The sequence below is a fragment of the Dermacentor albipictus genome, chromosome 5 (assembly GCF_038994185.2).
Source record: "Dermacentor albipictus isolate Rhodes 1998 colony chromosome 5, USDA_Dalb.pri_finalv2, whole genome shotgun sequence".
NCBI classification, from domain to species: Eukaryota; Metazoa; Arthropoda; class Arachnida; order Ixodida; family Ixodidae; genus Dermacentor; species Dermacentor albipictus.
The window spans coordinates 26,923,831-26,946,868 of NC_091825.1; the positions used below are offsets into that span (position 1 = coordinate 26,923,831).

Sequence of the window (23,038 nt, forward strand, 5' to 3'; positions counted from 1 at the left end):
AAGCTGCCGTGAAGTACTAACTGGTCCAAAAGGCGGGAGAAACAGAAGCGATTTGCTTCAGTCGCGCGTGAACGAACTAAGCCGTTCCGATATTCACACCTTTTTTACGCAGGCCATATGGCTTATTCATCTGCTGTGTTCTAAATCTGAACAGAAAATTTATTCCACTTGGTCTTGGTAAATTAGTTCTCTGACACGCTAGCCAAACGTCTACCAAGCGGATGGATTAAGTGACACCGCTGAAACCGCAACGTTTAAACGCATTCAGATAGGTTTTATAAATAATAAGCAAACTTGAAGTTGGTGACGACAATGTCAATGCTATGATGACCACTGTGCTGTGAAGCACAAGCACAGTGTGAAGGCTACCAATGTGAATAATAATAATATTTGGGGTTTTACGTGCCAAAACCACTTTCTGATTATGAGGCACGCCGTAGTGGAGGACTCCGGAAATTTTGACCACCCGGGGTTCTTTAACGTGCACCTAAATCTAAGCACACGGGTGTTTTCGCATTTCGCCCCCATCGAAATGCGGCCGCCGTGACTACCAATGTGAAGGAAACCGTTAGTTCATCATGGCCACACAGCCTATGCATTGTACAGCGAGTTTCGGCCACTTACGTGTGGGTTTCGCATCTCAAAGCGCGGTCTTGAAGACCATTTTCCATGCAGTTTTTCTAACTTATAAGTTGTTAAACTATGCCCAGCTGTTCTTCAAAGTCACTAAAAAGTCACTGATTGCTAAATAGCAAATTTTGCCATAAACAGACAAAAAAGTCACTAAATCTAGCGTCAGAATCGCTAAAATGGCAACACTAATAAAATACCGGTAAATTATATAAGCAAATTTGATTTTGTGTTTTCTGAGATGGTTAGCTTAGACGGCCCCAACAAACACGAGATGGTGCAACGGATGGTAGAATAAACATGTTTTGGACAGCCTAGTGATAGCTTTCTCAGCAATGCAGGCTTGCAAGGCACATCCCACAGGCGTCTCGCACCGCATAGCGCAGGGTAACCCTTGGCTGCTTAGCACGGCCGGCCAAGCGTCATCTGCTACAGGACGTGGAGGTGAAGCGCGAAAGCAGGGGATACGTAATAAATAAATCACGCCTATGTGAGGCTAATTATAAGAGGAAACTTGGCCTCAGTAGTTTTGTTGTACTTGTGCAGTGTGCAGCCGACAGTGCCCGCTTTCACAAGTGTGTGTGCGTATGGGGGGCGGATGACAAATGGCTTACTTTTCCTTTTTAATGCTGAGTGTGGGAGTACGGGCCTACCCCCACCCCTAACTGGTAGGACCTATGGCAAGCATGGTGTCACGCGTGTGCAACGAAATGTAAGCACATCTCACTCGACGACCATGAGCACTCGCTGTCACAACGCTCACGTGGTGATGAGCGCATCTAGCGAGAAGCGAGCGCTTCGTGCTGGCTCAGTTTCATGACGAGAACACATTTCCCGACCAAATATTGAAAGCAGTTTTGAAAGTTCTGGGAACTTCAATTGGGCTATCGAGGTTCAATTGCACTATTGACAGCCCAAGTAGCCCGAATCAATGTCTAGACTTGAAAGACTACTGCCACCGTGCAGAGGTGAGGAAATTGGCGACTGTTACCGAGTAGACTCTGCATGATATATAAATGCCAGCGATGAGTGCGCTGAAGAACCAATGTGGCAGAGACTCCAGGTGCAGCTGGTGAAGAGGCCACACCTCCATTACAAGGGCTTCATGCCGCTTTCTGTAGACGCGGGTGATCTTGGTTGGGACTCTAGGTGAATATAATCCCGGTTTTCATAGGGGGGAGAAGAAATGACCTACATTAGCCCCCCCCCCCCATTCCTGAGACGGGGAGCAAATGCCCCCCTTGCACCCCCTCTCGGTATATACGCCTACGGCTGGCGTAAACGCGTCCCGAAGGTATCCAAGAAAACATCTGGGGAATGTGTGGCTGGTACGGAAACAGAAGTGACGGCACCGATAGGCCGTGGTGCCTTATGGGCAGGTAGGCCACCTGGAAGAATGACGTCAAAAGTGTCGAGATGTCCCGTACAATCACCGTGTAATAGAGCTGAAGGACAGGGAAATTGATTGCACGCATAAATTGTAGCGGAGCCATCGGCGAGTACGACGACGGCAAACAGGAGTAGAAGGTTCCGTCGACGCGCACAATGTTCAGATGTAAATAGGGCAGTGACAGTCATGGCGGAGACAGAGTCACAAGAGACGGGCACCAAGGCGGCACAGAAAGGAAAGATAATGATGTCAGCGGCCACGACCACTTAAGGAGAACGATTGGGGAGATCGATGGTAGTGTCACTGAACGGAGACAAAGCCAGTTGCGTCCGAGCGCAGTCGACAACAGCATGATGCGCAGAAAGAAAGTTCGAACCCAGAATACCGTCATCCGAAGCAGGGCATAGCATGACAAATTAAACAAAATATATAGTACATCTTAGATCATAACACGAGAGGAAAATGCGGCCGAAGGCTTGAGTTGCTGGGAGCTTGCCCCGTGTGTAGCGAAAGATCGGGAACAGGAATCGTCACTTTTTTTTTACTTTGCTGCAGTAATCATTACTTATGCTAGAAATAACAGCATAACTGCGAGTCGGCCTAGTTAGAACAGATTCATTTTTTTAACTTTTTGTGCGCAAACAAACAGGGACAACGAGGAGGAGCAACTCAAGGACGAGCGCTTGTGTCCGTCCTTGTGTTGCTCCTCTTCTTTGTTCCCTGTTTGTTTGCGCACAAAAAGTTTGTAAAAAAGCAATAGCAGCTCCTGTATCGACAAGAGCGCTTGTCGCGACGCTTTCGAAAAAAAAATGTGATTTCGTTAAGAGGAGAAAGATGAGGCATTGAATATTTCGAGGATGACGCATTTCTTGCCTAGGGACCTGCGGCTGTCAGTTTTCCTGCTGACCAGAGCGGAACGGCGAAGCATGGGTGAAAGGTAACGGCGGCGAGGGGGAGCCCGAGGTGAGCTGAAGGCGCCGCGATGTGAATACGAGTCCGAGGTATCAGGAATGGAACAGTGTGAAGGTTGTCGAGGAAGGTAGCCAAGATTCGGTGAGTCATGACGAAAATAAAGCCCACGGCGGCGACAGAAACGCGCTACATGTCCCGGAATACCGCATGCGAAACAGATTGCGCGGTTATCCGGAGTACGCCAGGGGTTAATGGACGGTTCAGAAGGCGACAACGGCACGTGAACCGGGCGTACCGGACGTGGCGACGAGTAGAAACTGGCGGCTGCTCTGGAGGCAGCGCTTGTCTGTGGTATTTGTTTCCTTGTGTCCTCGTCTTTTTCGCGCTGTTTCAGCTCAGTTCTAAGTATGAACCAACTAGCCCTCATCGAGATCTTACTAGTACGCATCGGTCGCGCAGGAGGTTGGTTGAGAGCTGCAGCGTAAGCCAGAGGTGCAATTACAGGCGGCGGTTAAAAGGGAGGTGGGAGCGCCTCAGCAACTTGCGCCTGGATCCCACGATGGAGCCGCAGGTGTAGTGTGGAAGCAGGCTCGGTAACGCACGCCACAAGAGATAGCTGACGAGCCACTTCTCGAATGTATTGCTGAATCTGGCGGCAGCAGGCCGGAGTGATAAGCACCGACGCATCCGGGCTCCAATGCCGAGAGGTCCGTGGATTACAAACTGGTGCGACGGGTGGAAATGCGCTGTTTGCGCAGCTCGTTGGAGCTTTGACAAAGGTCAGTTGAGCAACCTTCGCAGATTTATTGGTGAAGAGCATATGGAAGGCATCGTCGTCTATGTTTTTCATAATATCCCGTATCTTAATTGTCTGCTTCAGTAAGGGACGCGTTCACGCGATTAATGAGGTCGATGACGTCCTCAATGTAGCTCGTGAAGGTGTAGCTCGTGAATGTTCAGTGCAGGGTCTATGCACAGCGGGACGACCGAAGAGCGAAGTGAGCGTCTCTGTGAAAGCTGACCAGGTTGTAAAATCAGCTTCGTGGTTTCTGAACCACAGATTGGCCACATCGGTCAGATAAACGATAGCGTTGTCTAGCTTGGTGAAGTCATCTCAGTTAGTATACGCGCTAACGCGTTCATACTCTCCAAGCCAGTCCTCCGAATCGTGATCTTCGGTGCCACTGAAGATCGCAGGGTCACGCTGACGTACCGCACCAGAACATACGACAACTGTGGGGGTAGGAGCGGCTTGCCTGAGGCCGGCGTCATCGTTCATTATGGAGGTAGAAGACCAGTTGTTGTTGTTCTGAGTGGCTGTGGCACATACCCACAGTGGGGAATTGGCGATGAATCGGGTGGTTAAATTAGGTCTATAAAAACAAGGAATGTTAACAATTTGAACGTTGGAGCTTAAATAGTAAACTTTTTGTGTGCGGAAAAAAAACTCAGAAGAAAACTGTGTATACAAATCTAATAATTGATAATAAATAAAAGAAAGCTATAGGGGGAAGAGAGGACGATCAGTGTAACATGGTGATCGATTGGTTTCAATTAGGTAATTTTAGATTGCTAAGCGAACATTTCTGTGGCTGAACACAATAATGGAGGCTCCAAAAGATAGGACCACAGCCATGATATATTTAGGCCAATCTTGCGGAGTGGGATTTCGAGTAGTCGTTTTCTTATAACAGGAAAACGCCTGCAAGACAACAAGAAATGGTCTATTGTCTCCGCTTCACCACATGATGAGCATAATGGTGAGGGGACCAGAGCAGGCCTGCGTAGATAGAAGTTCAACGTAGGTATACGGCAGCGCAGCCTCGAAATGGACACTTCAATTTTTCGAGTTTGATAAAAATCTCTGTGCGAAAGGTATAGGAGATGTCGGTAATCCAGAGTTGGTAATTGCGGAGCCTGATACTGCCTGCATAATGACACTCCTGTGAAATCTAGCAGCAGTAACATAAGCAGTCAAAGGGCAATAAAAGAGAATTGGGCCACTTATCGATGCCTTGGCTACAGAATCTGCAATTTCATTTATAATTAGTCCTTTATGGCCAGGCACCCAAATGAGACGCACGCTTCTCAAGTACCCAGGTACCAAAGAATGAAACGTCCTCATTACGTGAGAATCACGAGAGGCAGTAATGGATGAGCACAATGATAACGAATCAGTGATTATCATGGCTGACGTATTTGATGGTCCTAATTTGGGTAATGCCAGCACCACTTCCATGAAATCGGCTAAGAATATCGGGATGATACTGGCAGCCGAAGAGAATATGTCCAATGAAGAATCGCGTAAAATATTCCTACACCTGACTTTTCTTCACATTGTGAAGCATCTGTCGCAATTACAATTTTCGTGTGAAGGTTCTTCAGATCGTCTTGTAATATACCGTCTGGAATACGATGTGGAAGTAACTTTGCATTATTAGGGAAAATGTCATTGAATTGAATATCCGTGGTCAGCTAAATGGGGTATAGTCATCTTCCTCTTATTCCTTTAAATTTTAGCACGTACCCACGAGGGACGGTGCAGTCTTGTCTCCCAAACACTGGCGCATACCCACTATGGAGGATTGGCCAAGAAGCAGGCGGTGTCCAGCATGTGTGGAATTAAAACAAAACAACGATCGAGCGCGCGCTACTAGTTCGTCGTCTTTCTCTTCCACACTTCACCGTACCAGCGCCGATAATCTCCAATACAATATATATATATATATATATATATATATATATATATATATATATATATAGGAACGAGAAGAAACAGGGTTAACCGAAAGGCCTGATTTTCATTAGTCGTATGTATACATAAGAAGCCAACAAACACTGATAACAAGGAGAACTTGTTAGAACTAGAACTTGAACAAGAAACCATAAATAATGGAAATGAAAGTAGACGAAAAAATAACTTGCCGCAGGTGGGGAACGATCCCACAACCTTCAAAAATTAGTCTGTACGCCAATGCTCACTGTGGGGTTTGCGATGCTGTCCGGTCAAAAGTAGCGCCCACCGAAACCGCACCTAACACTGAAAACGTATCCCATATTTTCGCAGGGCTAAGATCTATGTCTACACCGCTGACTGGAACTCCTGTCCATCTAGATCGCCTTTTTCGTCCGAATCACAGCTCCATTATTTGGCACCAAAGACAAGAGAGTTCTCCCCGCTGCCCATACGTTGAGAAACTCCGCGGGCAAATTCCACAATGAAATAATATAAGCCCACCAGGCGCAAGCCCGTTGTCCAACCGATGAGACAAGCATCTCAAGAAGGAAAAGCAAACAATATAGTTGAGCTCGCAGATAACAAAGCAAGGAGAGATACTTCGAGACATACACTCTATTGCGCGCAAGAATTGCTTCATGTGCTATTTCACGGATCTCTGCTGTCGTTTGCCGTTGTTTCCATCCGGCATTGCCCGAGACGTCGAGGCGTAAGTGAAATATTTATTGTCACTTTAGGATTTCCAACGTAGTTGCCTTTCACCACGCAGAAGTCCAACACAAAGGTTTCAAGTTTCGCTCGCAAGAACGCTCTGCCACACACTGGAGCTCAGCTTTCGCTTAGACAGATCTGGTCGGTCTCGGTGCCATCTTTGTGAGTTCCACAATGAAAGTGAAACCGCAGATCATTTCTTTTCAACGCGTCGCGGGTTCCTATTGCAGGAAGACTTTCGGCCGATTGTCTTTCGAGTCGCAGGCTTATTTTTTGTTAGCCGCCCTCTTTTTTCCTCCACCTCAATTCGTTTTTATTTGCACCTTCAGCATTTAGTTTCAATCGTCGCTTCTAATGTCATATCCGCGGTGACACGGGAAGGCTACTATGCTGAATACGGTCCATCATCATTTTTCTTTGCATGTGTGTAATTATTATTGACATCTCCGTCCCCGGTCAACTCTAATGTTTTTTTAATTAACTGCGCATTTATGTGAAATAACTTGCCGTTGGGGTAGTTAGTTGATAATTGTATTCATCAGTTTAAAAAAATACTCCGTTATAAGTAGAGCAAGTCACAGTGATTATACACGTGGGGAGAAATATTGCCTGGTTGAGAAAACTACGACAGCCATTTATAAAGATAAGTCGCATGGACCAGTACCACAAGAACTTGGAAAGGTGCACGCACGAATAATTAGACAAATTCATCTACTAACAACATAATTCCACCCGCCGTTGTTGCTCAGTGGCTATGGTGTTAGGCTGCTGCGCACGAGGCCGCGGGATCGAATCCCAGCCACGGCGGCCGCATTTCAATGGGGGCGAAATGGGAAAACACCCGCGTAGTTATATGTAGGTGCACGTTAAAGAACCCCAGGTGGTCGAGATTTCCGGAGTCCCCCACTATGGCGTGCCTGATAATCAGAACGTGGTTTTGGCATGTAAAACCCTATAATTTAACAACAAAATTCTCACGATAGAGGAACGATCGGAGAGGTCGCTGTAGTATTTCTGTAAAAAGCTTTGTGATTTTTGGTACCCCGGACAAGGTGTTATGGATCCATGCGTTAAAGGGTCTGACAGCTGGCCAGTATGTGTTTTGAGGCGTTGATGGAAATGAAAAGTCCATAATTTATAGTGATATATTCGAGCAGGCTGTTTACGATTTAAGTACGAATTATAATTTTAAACTGGCAAGAAAAGTATCCAAAACTACTAAGTGGTGCGAATCGGTGGTTAAGCCATTGTACTTGAGACGTAGTATGCGAGATTATTTACGCAAGTTAGCTGTTATTAGGCACTGCATACTTGTTGCTTAAAATTGCAGTTCGTGTAATATCAGGCGCTCGCGCTTTGTTCTATGCGCATTACGAAGTCAAATAGTCCACGCTATAGCGACCGCCGCTCGCCTCCCTCATTACACTCACTTATTAAACAGGAAGTGCGAATCAATACAACATATCCTAGACGAAGATGGAAATAGGCTCGAAGGGGAGGCGGCATTAAACGACGTTGGAAAAATAATAGCCGAATCCTTTCAAGGCAATGATGAGGCCGTTCTTGAAGAAGAAATAAGGGCATCAACGAGAGCCAGATGGAAGAGGAGCTGGTGCCGAGAAATTTCAACCGGAAAAAAAGCCGAAGAGAGAATCCCGAAGCGCACAACGACAGGGTTAGATGAGGTTCCCGTTAGACTGATTAATTAACTAGGTTCAAAAAGTAAGGAAGCTCTGTTGGAAAGCAGCAGAAAAGAACTTACAAGATAGGCGAGTACCAGACAGTTGGCGACAAAGCAGAATGAATTTGGCTTCTAACGGTAAAGGGGAAAAAGATAGAATTAACTCATATAGACCGTTGACCATTACATACGTACAGGTTAGCAATGCAGACGAATAAATTAAAACTGGAAGCATGGGCAGCACATAATGGCATATTGGGAGAACTTCAGAACTGCTTCAGAATCTGTAGGCGTCTGGATGATAGCTTTCTTGTCCTTGCTCAGGGTATTGAAATACCCAGAGAAGAAAGGAGACCGTTATATGTGGCTTTTTTGCACATTACCGGAGCATATGAAAACGTGGAGCGCAACATTTTGCGGAATATTCCGGAAGGGGAGGCTTAGACAACGACTGTTTACCTTGCATATACCTTGCATATACTGTTTATATAAAATGCATATATAAATTTACCTTGCATATACTCTTTGCGTTGAATGGAAATGGATGAGGAGGGAGGAGAAAGTTGATATTACGGAGAGTCTGAACCATGGGTGCCCTTTATCCCCGATGTTGTTTATGATGTATATGGTAACGAAGGAAAGGGCGCTAGAAGGAATCAGTATCGAGTTTAACCTCGTACAAGCAGGCAGGCATGGTAGTGGAGTAGCAGCTCCCGTGTTCCTTTTATGCAGACGACATTGTATTGCTTACTAACAGGAAAAGTGGTATGTAACATCTGGCTAATATCTGTGGACAGGAACGGGAGAATTTAGCAATGAAATTTAGGGCGTTACAAAAATTATGCAGATCCCTTGCACTGTGGGAATCGATATAGGCGAAGCTTTCCGTGCAGGATGCTTTGATTGACGATAATTAGCGGTCATGTTCATGGCTAAAGCTTAATTCCTTCAACGTTCAGGCTAACACGAAAGTGGTGAGTTGATGTTAAACGGAATTCCCTTGCGTGCACCACTGCTGTTTGTCTGCGTAGTACACAGAACACACAGGGAGAGTTGTTTGCTTGGGGCGTTGTTGTGCGTCACATTTTATAACCTCTGAGAGGTTTGAGCGTTGTCATTTCCTCACATGGCACATCGCATTGTGGCAGAAGTATTAAACTTGAATTGGATTATGGGGCTGTACGTTCTAAAACCACACTCGGATTATGAGAGAAGCCGTAGAAGCGAACTCTGGATTAATTTTGACACCGTGATGTTCTTTAACGTGCCCCAAAATCTTTGTGCACGTGCGTTTTTATTTCGCCCCCGTCGAAAAAGTTTCGCCTTAATAAGGCTTTTGCCTTAAAAGTCGTCTCGCCTATTATGCCTCACCCGATGGACAACTCCTTCACGTGTTTTCTTTTTCTGTCTTTTTTTTAGTAAGTAGTAACCATAATGTTTGTTTCTGCCGTCCCTTTTATTTATCTATGCGGATGGCGTGGTCCAGCGACGCAGCCTGCGTGAAGCCCAGCAGTAGCTGTATGGCCAATTGGCGTTAGTGATAATCATCACTATCAGAACAGTCAGCAAATTAGACATTTAGTGCTTCTGCAGAGTGTGAGAAGCTGCTCGTACAGCTTCACTGTCTTCAGATTGGCGCACATCTGCCAATGAATTTCGGTTACGCATACGTTCCCTGCCTGTTCTTTCGCCCAACTTACGAAACACGCTACGGCGCACCAGAAACGCGCTCGCTTCGCGCGCTACTCCAAGTTTCAGTTTCGAATTTTCGGCCAATCGATTGCTCGTACACCACTCCGAGCCAAGTCATTCCGAAGCGCTTGGTGGTGCGCCTAGCGAGAGACAGCAGCGGCGCGTCTCGGAGCGCGCTCGGCGTTGTCGCCTGACGTTAGGACCGTCGAGTCGCGCTTTGCAGCTCGCGCAGGTTGAGACGGCACACAGCCGGCCAAGGAGCTCGCTCGCAGTTGACGAGCCGCCGCTGCGACAGCAAACGAACGAGAGCTGTGGCCGTCGCCGGTCTGCCCGTGAACTTCGGCGTTCACGGACTGCTTGCGCGGGTCTATCGTGCGGCGGCAGTAGCGGGCAGCCGGCGCCTGTGGCCGTGTGCCGTCGCAGGCCTGGGTAACCTCCTGACGAGCGTCCGCTGGCAGAGCGACGACGGCCGTCGTAGCGGCGACGACGAGGCCATGTCGTCGTCGTCGACCAAGCCCAAGCGCTACTTTGTCAACACGCTGCCCGACTACGACGGAGCACCGATCCCGCTCGAGCGGGAACTGTGGGTCGAGCGCTGCCGCGACACGGTGCAGCGCGTATTCACGCACCAGGGCACGGGGTTCGATGACTGCGACGGCGGCCTGTACGTCGGAGTCGCCGGCGTCGCCTTCATGGCGCACCGCGTGGCGCAGAGCCCGCACTTTGCGGGCGACCGCGCGCGCCTGCTGACCAAAGCGCAGACCTACCTGGGCCACGCACTCAGCTACTGCGACCAGCCACAGGTGCGCGCGGACCGCGCCATGCAGTCGGCTTTCCTGCTGGGCAGCGCCGGCGTCTGGGCGCTCGCCGCCGTGGTCGCCAACGAAGTGGGACGCAACGACGACTGCGACAACTTCTTGGCGAGGTACGCCTCCGGGGCTCGCGCTGCCTGTGGAGCGCATCGAAGCGCGCTTCTTGTTGTTTTGTTTTTCTCACGTACGCGACTTGACGATAGGCGCATGTCGATGCCGCGATCAGTCTCTCTCGTGTATTTTCTCCTAGGAAACAGTCGTGCACTTGCTGGTCAATATGATTACTGAAACGAAAGCTTGCAAGGCATTAACGCTTCTGTGATTGCTTTCTTTTATTTAATTATTATTATTTTTGCTGTTTTCTACAGATGATTTTTGCCTTGGAAAAGAGCGACACGCTGTAATGAACTCACTAGTGAGATTATGTGTGCTGTGTCTAGTTGTGGTCGAGAGTTTGCTTCTTGGACTTCGCTGGCCGTGTTAGCGTGGGCAGAAGCTTATGAAAGAGCTAATGGACACAGCAAGAGTGTTGTATTTTTCGCCTTGACATCTCGCATGCCAGGCTGCAGGGTAACAGATCTATAACAATTATCTTTACAGTGCTCTCCTGTCCAAAGTAAAAGCGCTGAGAGCTATAAGTGAAAGTACTATCCTCGTGCCAGCTAAAGCCTTTTCAATATTATGTATGCCGTTCAGTGAAATTATGCACCGATTTCTTTACTATATTTCGATACACACTCACTTGAGTGTGTATTACATACAATTTCTTTTTATCCTCACAAGCTTTGATATGCTTGATCAGTTCCCTTTTAACTCTCCATAATTTAATTGTCAGACAGCTTTGAGGGCTTCCTGATAGCATTGCCGAAGATCACACTGGCATATGAACTTTAAGACAACCCTAATTATATTTGTGTGGCAATTTTAATGAACTGAAAACATCATATGCCATGTCTTCTATGTATCATTCACTATAGAAGACACTCAGAGTAAATTATGAAGATTGAATCACTGATATTAGTGCATAATACTGCATAATAGATAACAAACACTGACACCAAAGACAACATAGGGGAAATTACTTGTGCTTAATAAATGAAATAAAGAAACGATAAATTAATGGAATATAATGTGGATGAAGAAACAACTTGCCGCTGGTAAGAACCGAACCCACAACCTTCGCATTTCGCATGCGATGCTCTACCAATTTAGCTACCGCGGCGCCGTTTTCCCATGAACTTTCTTGGGTATTTATGTGTCCTAGTAGAACCCTGGGAGTGTTAGCCCACTCACAGACCTTGGCGGTGGACGTGGAACGTCCTTTTTTGCCGCAGGCGTCATGAGAACGTGGTCTTTTTGGGTGGAGGCAACCAGTCAATAAATCCACACATGCTACCTGAAGGCATCAATGTTGCCGGATTTGAGACCCTCGTTATGTAACAAACGAGTGCCCCTCGGTTAACCCCCTTCCTTTTCGTTTGAATTTATTGTTTCTTTATTTCATTTTTTAAGCACAAGTAATTTCCCCTATGTTGTCCTTGGTGTCAGTATTTGTTGGCTTATGATATGACTAATAAAAATCGGGCCGCTCAGTTAACCCCCTTTCTTCTTGCATAATAGATAAGATATTTGATTACTGTGCTTATTGAGTGTTTTGTTTTGCTCCACATTCAATTTTCAAGCTCAGTGCTTCCTGTTTAACTGAGTCGCATTGCATTTCTGTCTTTTAACTTTGAATAAGATTGGTTTTTGAGGCTTGTTAGAAGAATGTAATTGCCATTTTTCCTTGAGCACGTCACTTCTAGTACACCAGTATGGTCCCGCAACACAATAAGGCTGAATTGCAAATTCAGTGTCTGTACAATGGAATGGGGACAATACCGGCAAAGCTGCACTCGTAGGCATAACCACAGGCTGATATGAGTTGCTCTTCATGCATAAATTTGCGACCCATTCGTTGACCAAAATAGTGTCTTTGTGACACAATAGCTGATGGCTTACGCTCGAGTACTAAATAGGCATAATTGAGCCTGTCATAAAGATAAATTTCATTTATTATGGCAAGCGCAGACATGCTCCTGCAAAAATCAAGCATGAATACGTCGTCTGTGTAGCCAAGTACAATTCTACACCTAAAAGGTTAACACAGAGCTGCTAGCTTTGTATTTTCTTAACTATCACACTACTCATTCAACTGTATATGATTGAAATTGAATTTTGTGTATGGAAAATGAGCATGTGGCTGTAAAGAACAATTAGTTCTTTCTCACCAATAATGTCACTAAGGTTTTATAATTTTATTAGACCTATTGCACTGATCTTGATCTGTAATTATCCGTTTGTCATTAGCTCCATGTTGACACAGGGTAGCAATTTATAACTTACTTTTCTTTCCTCCCGTGCAGTTAACTGGGGAATGTTGTGCTGTTGCCATGCTTACACAGCTGTTTGTTTTATTACGTTCATCAAACCATAACTCCAGCTCTATTCTCATTCAGCCACTTTGAGGGACGTTGCTTTCATTGACAGCTCATTGGCTAAGCCAACAGCTAGTGTGCTTGTCAATCCATGACCTGGGGAGGTGTGCTTGATGACAGGTCACACAAAAGTGAAATCTCCAAAGATGGATAATAGAGAATGGGACTCCTGGTTGGTGCCTGCTCATCAACATTTTGTGTGCTGTTTGGGCTCTCTTAGAATTTGTTCTCAATCATGTTGATTGTCTGCTCATTAGGCAAATGCTGGCCTTCCTAATTAGACCCATCTCTGGGTGCTGCAATATGCCGTAATTTAATAGAGCATGTAAATTAGGCCATGACCTTGAATCAGAATTGTGACCTTCTAATGTTTTAGCATGAAAAACTACATGCTTCTGCACACCTATAAAGTGACATGGCACCAAAACATACGACTAAATCACTTTAGGCTTGTATAATGCTATGTCATAAGCACACTTACATTAGTTGGTTTAAAGAGATGGATTACTAGCAGGAAAAATAGAAGGTGGGTGGTCTTGTCATCTTTTAACTCTCATACCTGCACAGTGCTGGCGCATTCACTGTCATTGTAAATTTTTAAGAGTTTCGTCTATTTAGACTGTTACTGTGAAGAAAATTGCAAAATTTGCTTATTTTTCAGTGTAGTGTGATAGTTTTTTTGTTGACAAGTACTTAACTAGTCGCGAGCAGACAGTGTCAATAACCATGTTGTAATCGTGAGCTTTAAAGTAGTGTTGCCACCGGTCATTCACATTTGTATTCATTTTTTTTCCTATGAAGCCTTCTCTTATTTTAAGAGTGATATTTTTTTCATATCAGCATAATTTGTCATTTCAGTTTAACTCTTTTGTTACTGTGCCTATAGAAATTGATGATCTACAATTTTTATGTGCATTGTTGAACATTTCTGTGTCAATCCCTTTATTAGCAACAACATGCACCATCTGAACTGACGACTGAACTTTGAACTATTTGGCAGATTGGGGAGCCTGAAAAACTGAAACTCCATCTGTAAATATCACCAAAGTTAGCATCCAGTAGTCCCAGCACATATTCAATAAAAAGATGTAAAATTTGGGCTTAGCGTCAACTTAGCAACATAATTTTTAAATGACAGCAGTAGTCAAAACAGAAGCTTCCCTCCTGTTAAGTTTCTGATCAGACTTATAGGCTGTTCTAACAACTTCTCAAACAACAGTAGATACTCAGAAGTGCATCTTATTTAGATAATCGTGTACAACTAATATCAATTGCTACTTCATTTTCCCCACCATGGGTTGTTTTTATGCATCACCGTTCCGACAGCATATCTACAAGTTCTTGCGAGCAATCCTTCCCATCATCTTTGGCTTTCATTCGCACAAGAGCACACAGTAGCTGATTTCAGACCAACCTTCGACCGAAGCTTGGCTAACAGTCTTATCTCTTACACTTTGAACACCTCCTGTGCAAGTGCCCTTATTCATACTGTACAATATTGTGCAACGCTCCACATTACTTCACAGTACTATACAGGCACTGAGCAAAGCATGTGAAGGATTCAATGCCAGTTGAATGCATACTAGACTGCCTTGCTTACACAGGAAAGCTGACCAAATGCATTAATCAAGTATGAGGCAGCTTCTGTATCCTCCCTGTCCTGACAACCATTGCTTCATCACCCTAAAGAATGCAGTAACATAACAAGCCACGTGCTTGCTGCAATGGGTAAAAACAAATCCTTCCTGTACAATGGAAACTTCCCCGTTATCACATTTGCAAAGGTACAGTTTTCCCGAATAGCATGAGCTACTATTGACGGCAACAAATCTCCTTAATAATTATCTTGTTGTGTGATCTGACTTAGAAAAGCTGGGAACTGGGAACCAGATGTGCATTTTGTATATTTTATATTTCTTTTACTCTCTGTAAGTAGTACAATAAAAATAGTAAATTACTTTCATTCGTGTTCCTTGAGGTGCTTCTTTGAACTATCACGTAAAAATTGTCAGTAATGTCAGAGAAGTTATCACTGCTATACATCCATTCACGACACCACTGATCAGGTTATAATCTTATGTATTGCAGTATATGTTGCGACTACTATGCCTTGAAATGAAATGTTAAAACATAAGAACACTAAAAATTAGGACATTTCCAACGATAATGAAAGAGTTAACTATAGTGTATCAGTAAGAGCTTGCAAATGATGGAGTCATTAAAAATATATAGATATTTCAAAGTGCTCTTGAATGGAACGCTGCAGTCTGAGTCGAATTGTGAGTCAGTTCTCCAGTTACTTTCATCTGTGCGCACCATCCATAGTCGCTCAGTGGTAATGGCCTTGTCCTTTCTTAGCACAAGTAGTCGCAAGTTCGATTCCAGCGTAATACCAATGATAGATAAGCACTTGCAGTTATGTGCATGTGCACCTATTATTATGCATTGTTGCACTCGTAGGTATGCAGCCGTAGCTGACATCTGCGTGCCAGTCAAGTTCCTGGACTGTGGCAGCGATGAGATGTTCGTCGGACGAGCTGGTTACCTGACGGGACTGCTCTACCTACGCTCCAGACTCGGACGAGAGGTATGTGCTGTTTTTAAAGGGAGCACTGCTGGGCTTTCCTGACCATGACTGCCTGCTGTCTTTTCAAATAGCTCAGTGCAGGACAGCACACATATGGAGAGTTGGCGTATATGTGTGGCTGTCTGTGCTGCCACTCCAGATGTATGGCTCACTGGCTCTGCCCTTTATAGAGTATTAGAGTGAAAACAGCAAACGCCACCTGAATATCACCACCGGAACAAACATGTGCCTTCAAGCGCATCATTCCTTCATTTAAGTGAACAGCTCTCTTTGGCTCTTTTTGCCTGTTATCGTGTTTGAAGGACTATGTGGCGTCAATCTCATGGATACTTTTGCCTTTACCAACTAGCTGTTTCAGACCACGAGGATAGCTATGGGGCTTCTTGGTATGGCATATCTTATTTTGTTGTAGCGCAAGCTGAACAAGGACAACAGAAAGGCACATCTGCACTGTGTGTGTCAGGTGTGCCTTTCTCTTGTCCTTGTTCAGCTTGTGCTACAACAAAATAAGGTATGTTTCAGACCAACATGCTGTTGCGCAAGAGCTTCGTAGAGTTGTAAGTGTAGATGATGTTGTTGGTGGCGGCGCTATGTCTTGCTTCTCCAACCTCTGTGCTGAAAGATGTTGGGCACATTGGTCTGCGAGGCTTTTCTTGGTAAGCGAAAGTTCGCTTTGCCAGCTCATTGCAGCTGTGCTTCGACCAACTTCCACAGTGCTTGGGTTCAGCATGATTCTTTTATTTACATAAAATAAATTTAAAAAAAATTGCATGGAGCGTATTGCACACTTTGTTCTTCTAATCAGATGAATTACCTGAAGAAATGGACATGACTTGTACAACAAATTGCAATGTATAGCTGGTTGATTAAGAATATGCTATAGTTGCCTTTTGAATTATTAGCTTTGTGTTAGGGGTGTGCGAATATTCGAAATTTCGAATACGAATCGAATATTTTCTTTATTCGAAGCGTATTCGATTCGAGAAATGCATATTCGTAAATTCCCGAATATTCGAGGACGGCCGAATAATGGTCGAAACGGCCAATATTCGGACAGACTGTGAATAATTTAGCAATTAACGAATTATATGCTTGCTCCACATTCTCCTAAAAACATGTTTATTCACTGAGAGCTTCACATGATCCGCTCATTATCTGTATGCTCTGCATTAAGATGGCAAGTTGGGCCAGTTTGTTGGGATTCATAGTAAGGTTCGTTACAGCGTAACACAAAACAGGGACAAAAGAAGGTACAAAACGACGACACGGCATTACAGCACTGTGATCTTAAGTGCTGTAACGAACCTTACTATGGATGTGTACGCTCTGTTCCAGTCTATCTGCGTCAGGCCCGTGAGACGTGATCAGTCTCAATTTTTTATTTACCAAGCTTTATTCCAGGGCTCTTTCATAACAATATGTGATGTACTTTCGGGCTTTGTAAGAATGCGCAATAAAATATGCACCTAGAAAATGTTACCTGGACAAATGTTGTCACAGTGCATAGAGAGCCCTTACTTTCTGAACATGTTGAGCAGTCAATTTTCCTTCGCGATAATGTGTAACAAGCGTTTACCTGACAGAGCATTACCTGACATTACCTGAGTGCATTACATATAATGAGTGCCTCTTTAACCTGAAGCAGCCTTGTAATCTGCAATATTATTTATAAAACGGTAATAAAGCTGTTGTTACCTCGTTTCGCAATTTTTTATTACTACACATATATTCGATATTCGATTCGATATTCGAAGACAGTTTTTCGCCTTATTCGTATTCGATTCGTATTCGAAAATTTCAATATTCCCACACCCCTACTTTGTGTCTTATGTTCCAATTGTAAAGTTGAAAGCCAAAAGTAGTCATGTCAGCTTTGCAGAAATACTTGTGCTGGCACCACTTTCAAGATATAGGAAGCTTTTTTCTTCACATCTTTCAGAAATGCCCCTGTATTGGTGCATCATTATCTGTCAAAGGGGGTGTTTAAAATGTGTTTGAACTAAAAACGACAAAGAAACATCAAGTGGTGTATCTTGTTATCTGTGTTGGCAAACACTGCTCTACACATACTGTTTGCTTGCATTGAACAATATATTAACATTTCTTTAATGTGGGAATTACCGTATTTACGATCTTAATGTGCACCCATTTTTCATGACTAAAAAAAAAAAAAAGAAGAGTACAATACTGCGCACCTCGTGCTTTCATATAGAAATACAATTTTTCTCATTTGGAAAAACAGATTTATTCCCAATACACTAAAGTTGCAATGAATAAAATACAAATGGAAGCGGCGTACCTTGCCGCCAAGATTTTCACTGCGCTGGTACGAGTCGCGCGGGACAATAGATATCACTTGTCGTCACTATCAGACAACTCCTTATCACTATCAACCGACCAAAGCATTTCATCCTCGGTGCCGTTCATGGCATTTGAAATCCTGCACTTTTTAAAGGCCTTGTTGACCATGGCAGACGGGATTGTGCACCATGAATCTTTCACCCATTCAGCAAAGTCCTGCAGCAAGGCACGCTTCATTATATTGGCAGGCGGGAATTCATGGCAGCCACTGACAAGCCATTCGGTGTAGAGCGCCCGAATCCTATGTTTCACTGGCTTGTTCAAACAAACATCAAGCACTGGAGCTGCAATGTCATGCCACCGGGTATCATGATAAGGTTGGTGTTGCATGCAGCCGGCTTGTCCTTGATGCACTGGTCAAGGTGGCACCTGAATGCATCGAGCACAAGCATCCCACGCAGACCCAAACTGCCGCCGGGTCTCTTCCGCCAAACGTTATCAATCTAGTCAGCGACCAAGTCCGTGGCCATCCAACATTTTTCATTTGCACGCACAATCATGCCACTCGGAAACACCACTCCTTGTGGGAGCGTCTTCCATCTGAAGATAAGATACGGGGGCAGCTTGTGCCCATCCGCAGTGCAACAAAGCATTGCGGTCACTCGAGTTTTCTCATAGCCGGAAGACAAAACATGCATTTGCTTCGCCCCCTTCTTTTCAACGGTTGTGGTGGCAGGCATGTCAAAGTAGAACGGCGTCTGATCTGCATTTTGAATCTCTCCAAAGTGGTAGCTGTTCCTATGGCGCAACTTCAAAACGTGCCGCTGAAAACTGCAATTTTTCTTCATATTCTTCGGGCAATTTTTGACATATCACTGTCTGCCATCAAAGAGAAAAGCCTTTTCTTTCCATAGAATTTGATAGCCAGCACCTGCTCACTTTGAAGTCACTCCACATTAGCTCTTTCTGTAGGGCTAACTGCATCGCCCGTACTTTGAGCAGATCAGTCGTCACAGGCCGCTGTGCTGCTCGCTGCTCTTGCACGTATTCTGGGAGCAGCTCTTCTATTTCAGTGAAGTGGCCCTGCTTCGGTCCACTGAAATCTTCCTTGTTGCTTTGCTGGTGAAAATATTCTCCTTCTGTTTGCACCAGTCCTGCACGCAAGTTTCACGAACTCCGAATGCCCGTGATGTGGATGTGATTTCTGTCCATCTCAGTGCACATGATAACTTTCCTTTTAAATGTGGCATAATGGTGGACTCCGTGCGTCTTCGCAGTCGGCACTTCCATGCTGATTGAATAAACACAGAAAACGGGAAGACGGGCGGTAGACTAGGTTACATTATGCAGTTCCTGGTTACATGTACAACATGGAGGGATGCACATGGAGGAAGCTATGGCAGCTAGGCTAAAAGCACGTACGAGGCGGCCATTTTTCAAATGCTGATGGCGGTATGGTAACGCGGATTTAGGGTCGTACTCGATTCTAATGCACATGCAATTTGTGGACTCATTTTATTGGAAAAAAAGTGCACGTTAGATTCGAGTAGATACAGTACTGCTGTAGAAAACCCTTTTAGCTCTTCTAAAGCACATATAAAAATGTGAGAACGTTTTCATGCATCAATAAATGTCTGGAGTAGGTTGCAGATTGTGACCATTTATTTTATTTGTACAATGTCTTGCTTCCTTTTGACTTAATGGCAAGCCCTAATTTCTGTTCTAATTAGATTGTTCCATACATAAAAGGCCGAGAAAGCAGCTTTGTTTTTGCATGTATTTTTTGAAATTAAATTCTGAGGTTTTACATGCCACAACTAGGATATGAATATGAGTCATGCTGTAATGAGGGACTCAGGATTAATTTCAATAACCTGGCGTTTTTTAACGTGCACCCAATGCACAGTACACAGGCTTTTTTTTTTATTTTGCCGCCCTTGAAATGCGACCAGGATTTGATCCATGATTTACATGTCTTAGTGTGTTAGCTTTCTTAGGGTGCTTCATGCACTTTCCAGGGGCTAACTGTCTGTCTATATATATCTATCTATCCATGTATATATGTCTCAACTGTTTTCCTGCCTGCCTGGGTCACTTAGTAGTCTGTGCTCAAACAGGTAGTGCATCGGGTTGCTGTGCAGAGGTAACAGGGTTCGAAACCAACCGTTAGACCAACTTGGGTCACTGAGTAAGTGTGATTGTGTATGTATGTGCCACCTTCAACAAGCCTTTTTCATTCCGACATGGGTCACTGTAGATGTAGCACTAGGTACGTACCGTTCAACGAAACTTTCGAAACCCAACCTGGAGCACTGGGTATGTACCAATTGGTCTGCGCTTTCAGTAAGCATCTTTGATGCCAACTTGGTTTATTGGAAGGTGCCGGTCTACAACAACAAAAAGATCCTTTAAATTTCTCCACTGCTTGGTGGAATTGAACCCACGTCACAAGGGTCCCTCAAGAAGATCAACCTGACACATTAGCAGGCTGCACCACAAATGCACTGGGTGTGGGCCGCTTTTCATCGAATTTTTTTATTCAAGTGCGAGCTTAAGTGTGATATCCCGAGTAGTTGAAGGTGACTCAATAGCACCAAACCAACCCACTTTCACCGTTAATTGCGTCTATAACCCCAAAGGTCAGGCAGCTGTTTTTAGAAGTTCACGTCTGTAGTATACTTCCATAATTTAAGTTTATTTTTTAAGTATATTTGTGACATTGTAGTGATGCTGAACAAAGTGGAGTCAAAAGTGTGAGTCCACAATCTAACTGTAACGGGTAAACTTGTACCCAGAAAAGCAAGTGACACTCGTAGCACAACGATGGTGGCAAGCACTGTCATAGATCATTGAAATTTGATCTACGTATCGAGTGCATAGGCTATCTACACATGACTCCTCGTACGAGGGAGGTTCCGAAAGTAAATTTTGTCATTTTTAAAGAGAAGATTGTACACCAGGTGACACAAACAATGGCCGTAAGAATCCACGCCCGTTACTGGTTGAACGACGTAAGGAGCAACAGCGGAGGAGGTGCGACACATGCGCAAAGCACAAGAAAAGAGAACGCAGAATAATTGCAGTGCAAATCACAATGGCAGCCAGACATGTGCTGACAGCATGTTCGCCAATGTAAGTGCCCGCCGTTATGCGGTGTGAATGGGCACCTCTTTCCTGCATAGAAGCCGCAGTCTCCGGACGTCACTTCCACTACAATGTTGAAGCGGAGCAGGCTGTGCGACAACCCCTTGCATTGCAGGGCACCGAGTTTTACCAGAATGGTTTCTTCAGACTGATTGCATGCTATGACAAATGTCTCAATGTCGGTGGTGACTATGTAGAAAGGTAGTGCAAGGTGTATAGCTCATGATGCCATGGTGTATTTTTTTCTTTGGCACTAAAGCTCCTGTATGAAAATAAATGGCAAAACTTACTTTCAGAATGTCTCTCGTACATTCCAGCGAAATCATTGCTGCTTCTGTATATTTCAGAAAGTGCGCCAGTATTTGGTGGACACGCAATCTAATTATACAACATTATTTCACTATAGAATCAATGACAACATTCTCAATGGCTTCGATACATGAAAGTACGTCTTGCACTGAGCGATAGCTTTGTAATGGTGGTTAGCTCGTTAGAAACAGTCACTGGAAAAATATCATGTATGCTTGTGAATATATAGTCCTTTCTTTTTTTTTTTTGCCCCATGGGCTTTTGGTTTTATCGTTAGAGAACTTCTGCAACTGCAAGAGTTTACTAATTTTTCTTGTTTCTTCTTTTCTATTTGCATTACTGGTGGCACCTCCTCCTCAGAGCACTATGCAACAATACCATTTATAAAATGGGGTGTTTCAGCAGTAGCTGTCTCTTATTGTTGGAACTACTATGTGAAACAAAGTGATGATGCTTGCGGATTAATATCCATAGCAGTCGTGCACATCAGTGTGGCTAGTCATTATTAATAAGGACGTTATTGACTCTTTACAGCATAGTACCCATGAGTGTAATGCCAGCATACAGCTGATAATCACAAGAGCTTACAAAAATATATGTGTGAATGAATTTTCTTGCGCACATCCTAGGACACGGCTTGTTATACATATTCTGCAAATTGGTTTTTATGTGTAAAGTGTGCAAAAATATTTCAGAAAGATAGACATCTCAGTGCCTTCTGGCAGCACCAGCATGTCACCATGCTGCAAATTATTTTATTGTGTTTTGACGGTATGTAAGGATTATATTAGACGAGCATATTAAATTGGTTACTTGTTTCGAACTACACTGTATGTGAAACAGTCAACCTCAGGCCTATTGCTGAAAAAAGAGTAGTCAACTTCTTTAATTTGACCCTGATAGGACTGAGCAAATTGATCAAACGAGCCAGCAGGTCGAATTAAACAAGATGCAGAAAAACACTGCAAGACACATTCCTGATCCAATGGGTAGTAATTATTCGAGTTTAACACGCTTCCAAATCAAATGTGAACCAACTTTTTATGTGTCAAAAGTACATTAGAACCTCGTTCATACGTTTTGGAAAAAAACCACAAGAAAAACGTACTAACCGGGAGAACGTAGGATCCGAAGTAGCTAAAAAAATTGACAGACTCAATTATTGTTGACATGTACCTAATGTAAAGCGTAGCGCGGATCTTTGCGGCATGAGACGCCGAAGCACGTTGAGCTGCTGGTTCTCCGTCGGCCCAAGAGGCGTTTTGTTGTTTTCCTGTTGCGTGGCATGTTAAGAGGGCGACGGGGAACCGAAGCGAAATCAAGCTGGTGGGCAACGCTCGATGCCACCGAAGTGAAACGTGATGCCCACATCGCACCACCTGTAGCAGGGAACGGCGGCGCATTTGGACTATCGCCTTCGAAAAGCGTGCAGTACCTTACCAATGGCACTACGCACCATGCACTGCAAAACAGATAGGTGAAGATGCTTATCGCAATAGGTTTGGCGGCGATAGCTATGACTGCGGCGTGCGACGACCCGGGCGGAGATGCGCTGGTACCAAAATGAGAAAGTGAGTCCACGCTGGCGTTTTCACGTGAGACGGGCGGCCGAGTATTGCGGTGAAGCTGCCGCGGAGGGCAACCATAGACTGTTG

At 44.5% G+C, this 23,038-nt stretch overlaps 1 protein-coding gene across 2 annotated transcripts in view; it reads left to right on the top strand.

Annotated features, from left to right (window-relative positions):
• The first annotated feature begins 9,866 nt into the window (after positions 1 to 9,866).
• The window catches only part of LOC135898280 (lanC-like protein 3), a 51,818-nt gene continuing 38,646 nt past the window's right edge, over positions 9,867 to 23,038 (top strand). The window contains exons 1-2 of one of the 2 annotated variants that reach the window (XM_065427147.2): positions 9,867 to 10,678; positions 15,503 to 15,629. In XM_065427147.2, the coding sequence (XP_065283219.1) occupies positions 10,248 to 10,678; positions 15,503 to 15,629 (558 nt within the window). In that variant the 5' untranslated portion in view covers positions 9,867 to 10,247. The remainder of the gene's footprint in view (positions 10,679 to 15,502; positions 15,630 to 23,038) is intronic. The other variant, XM_065427148.2, reaches the window with a different exon arrangement.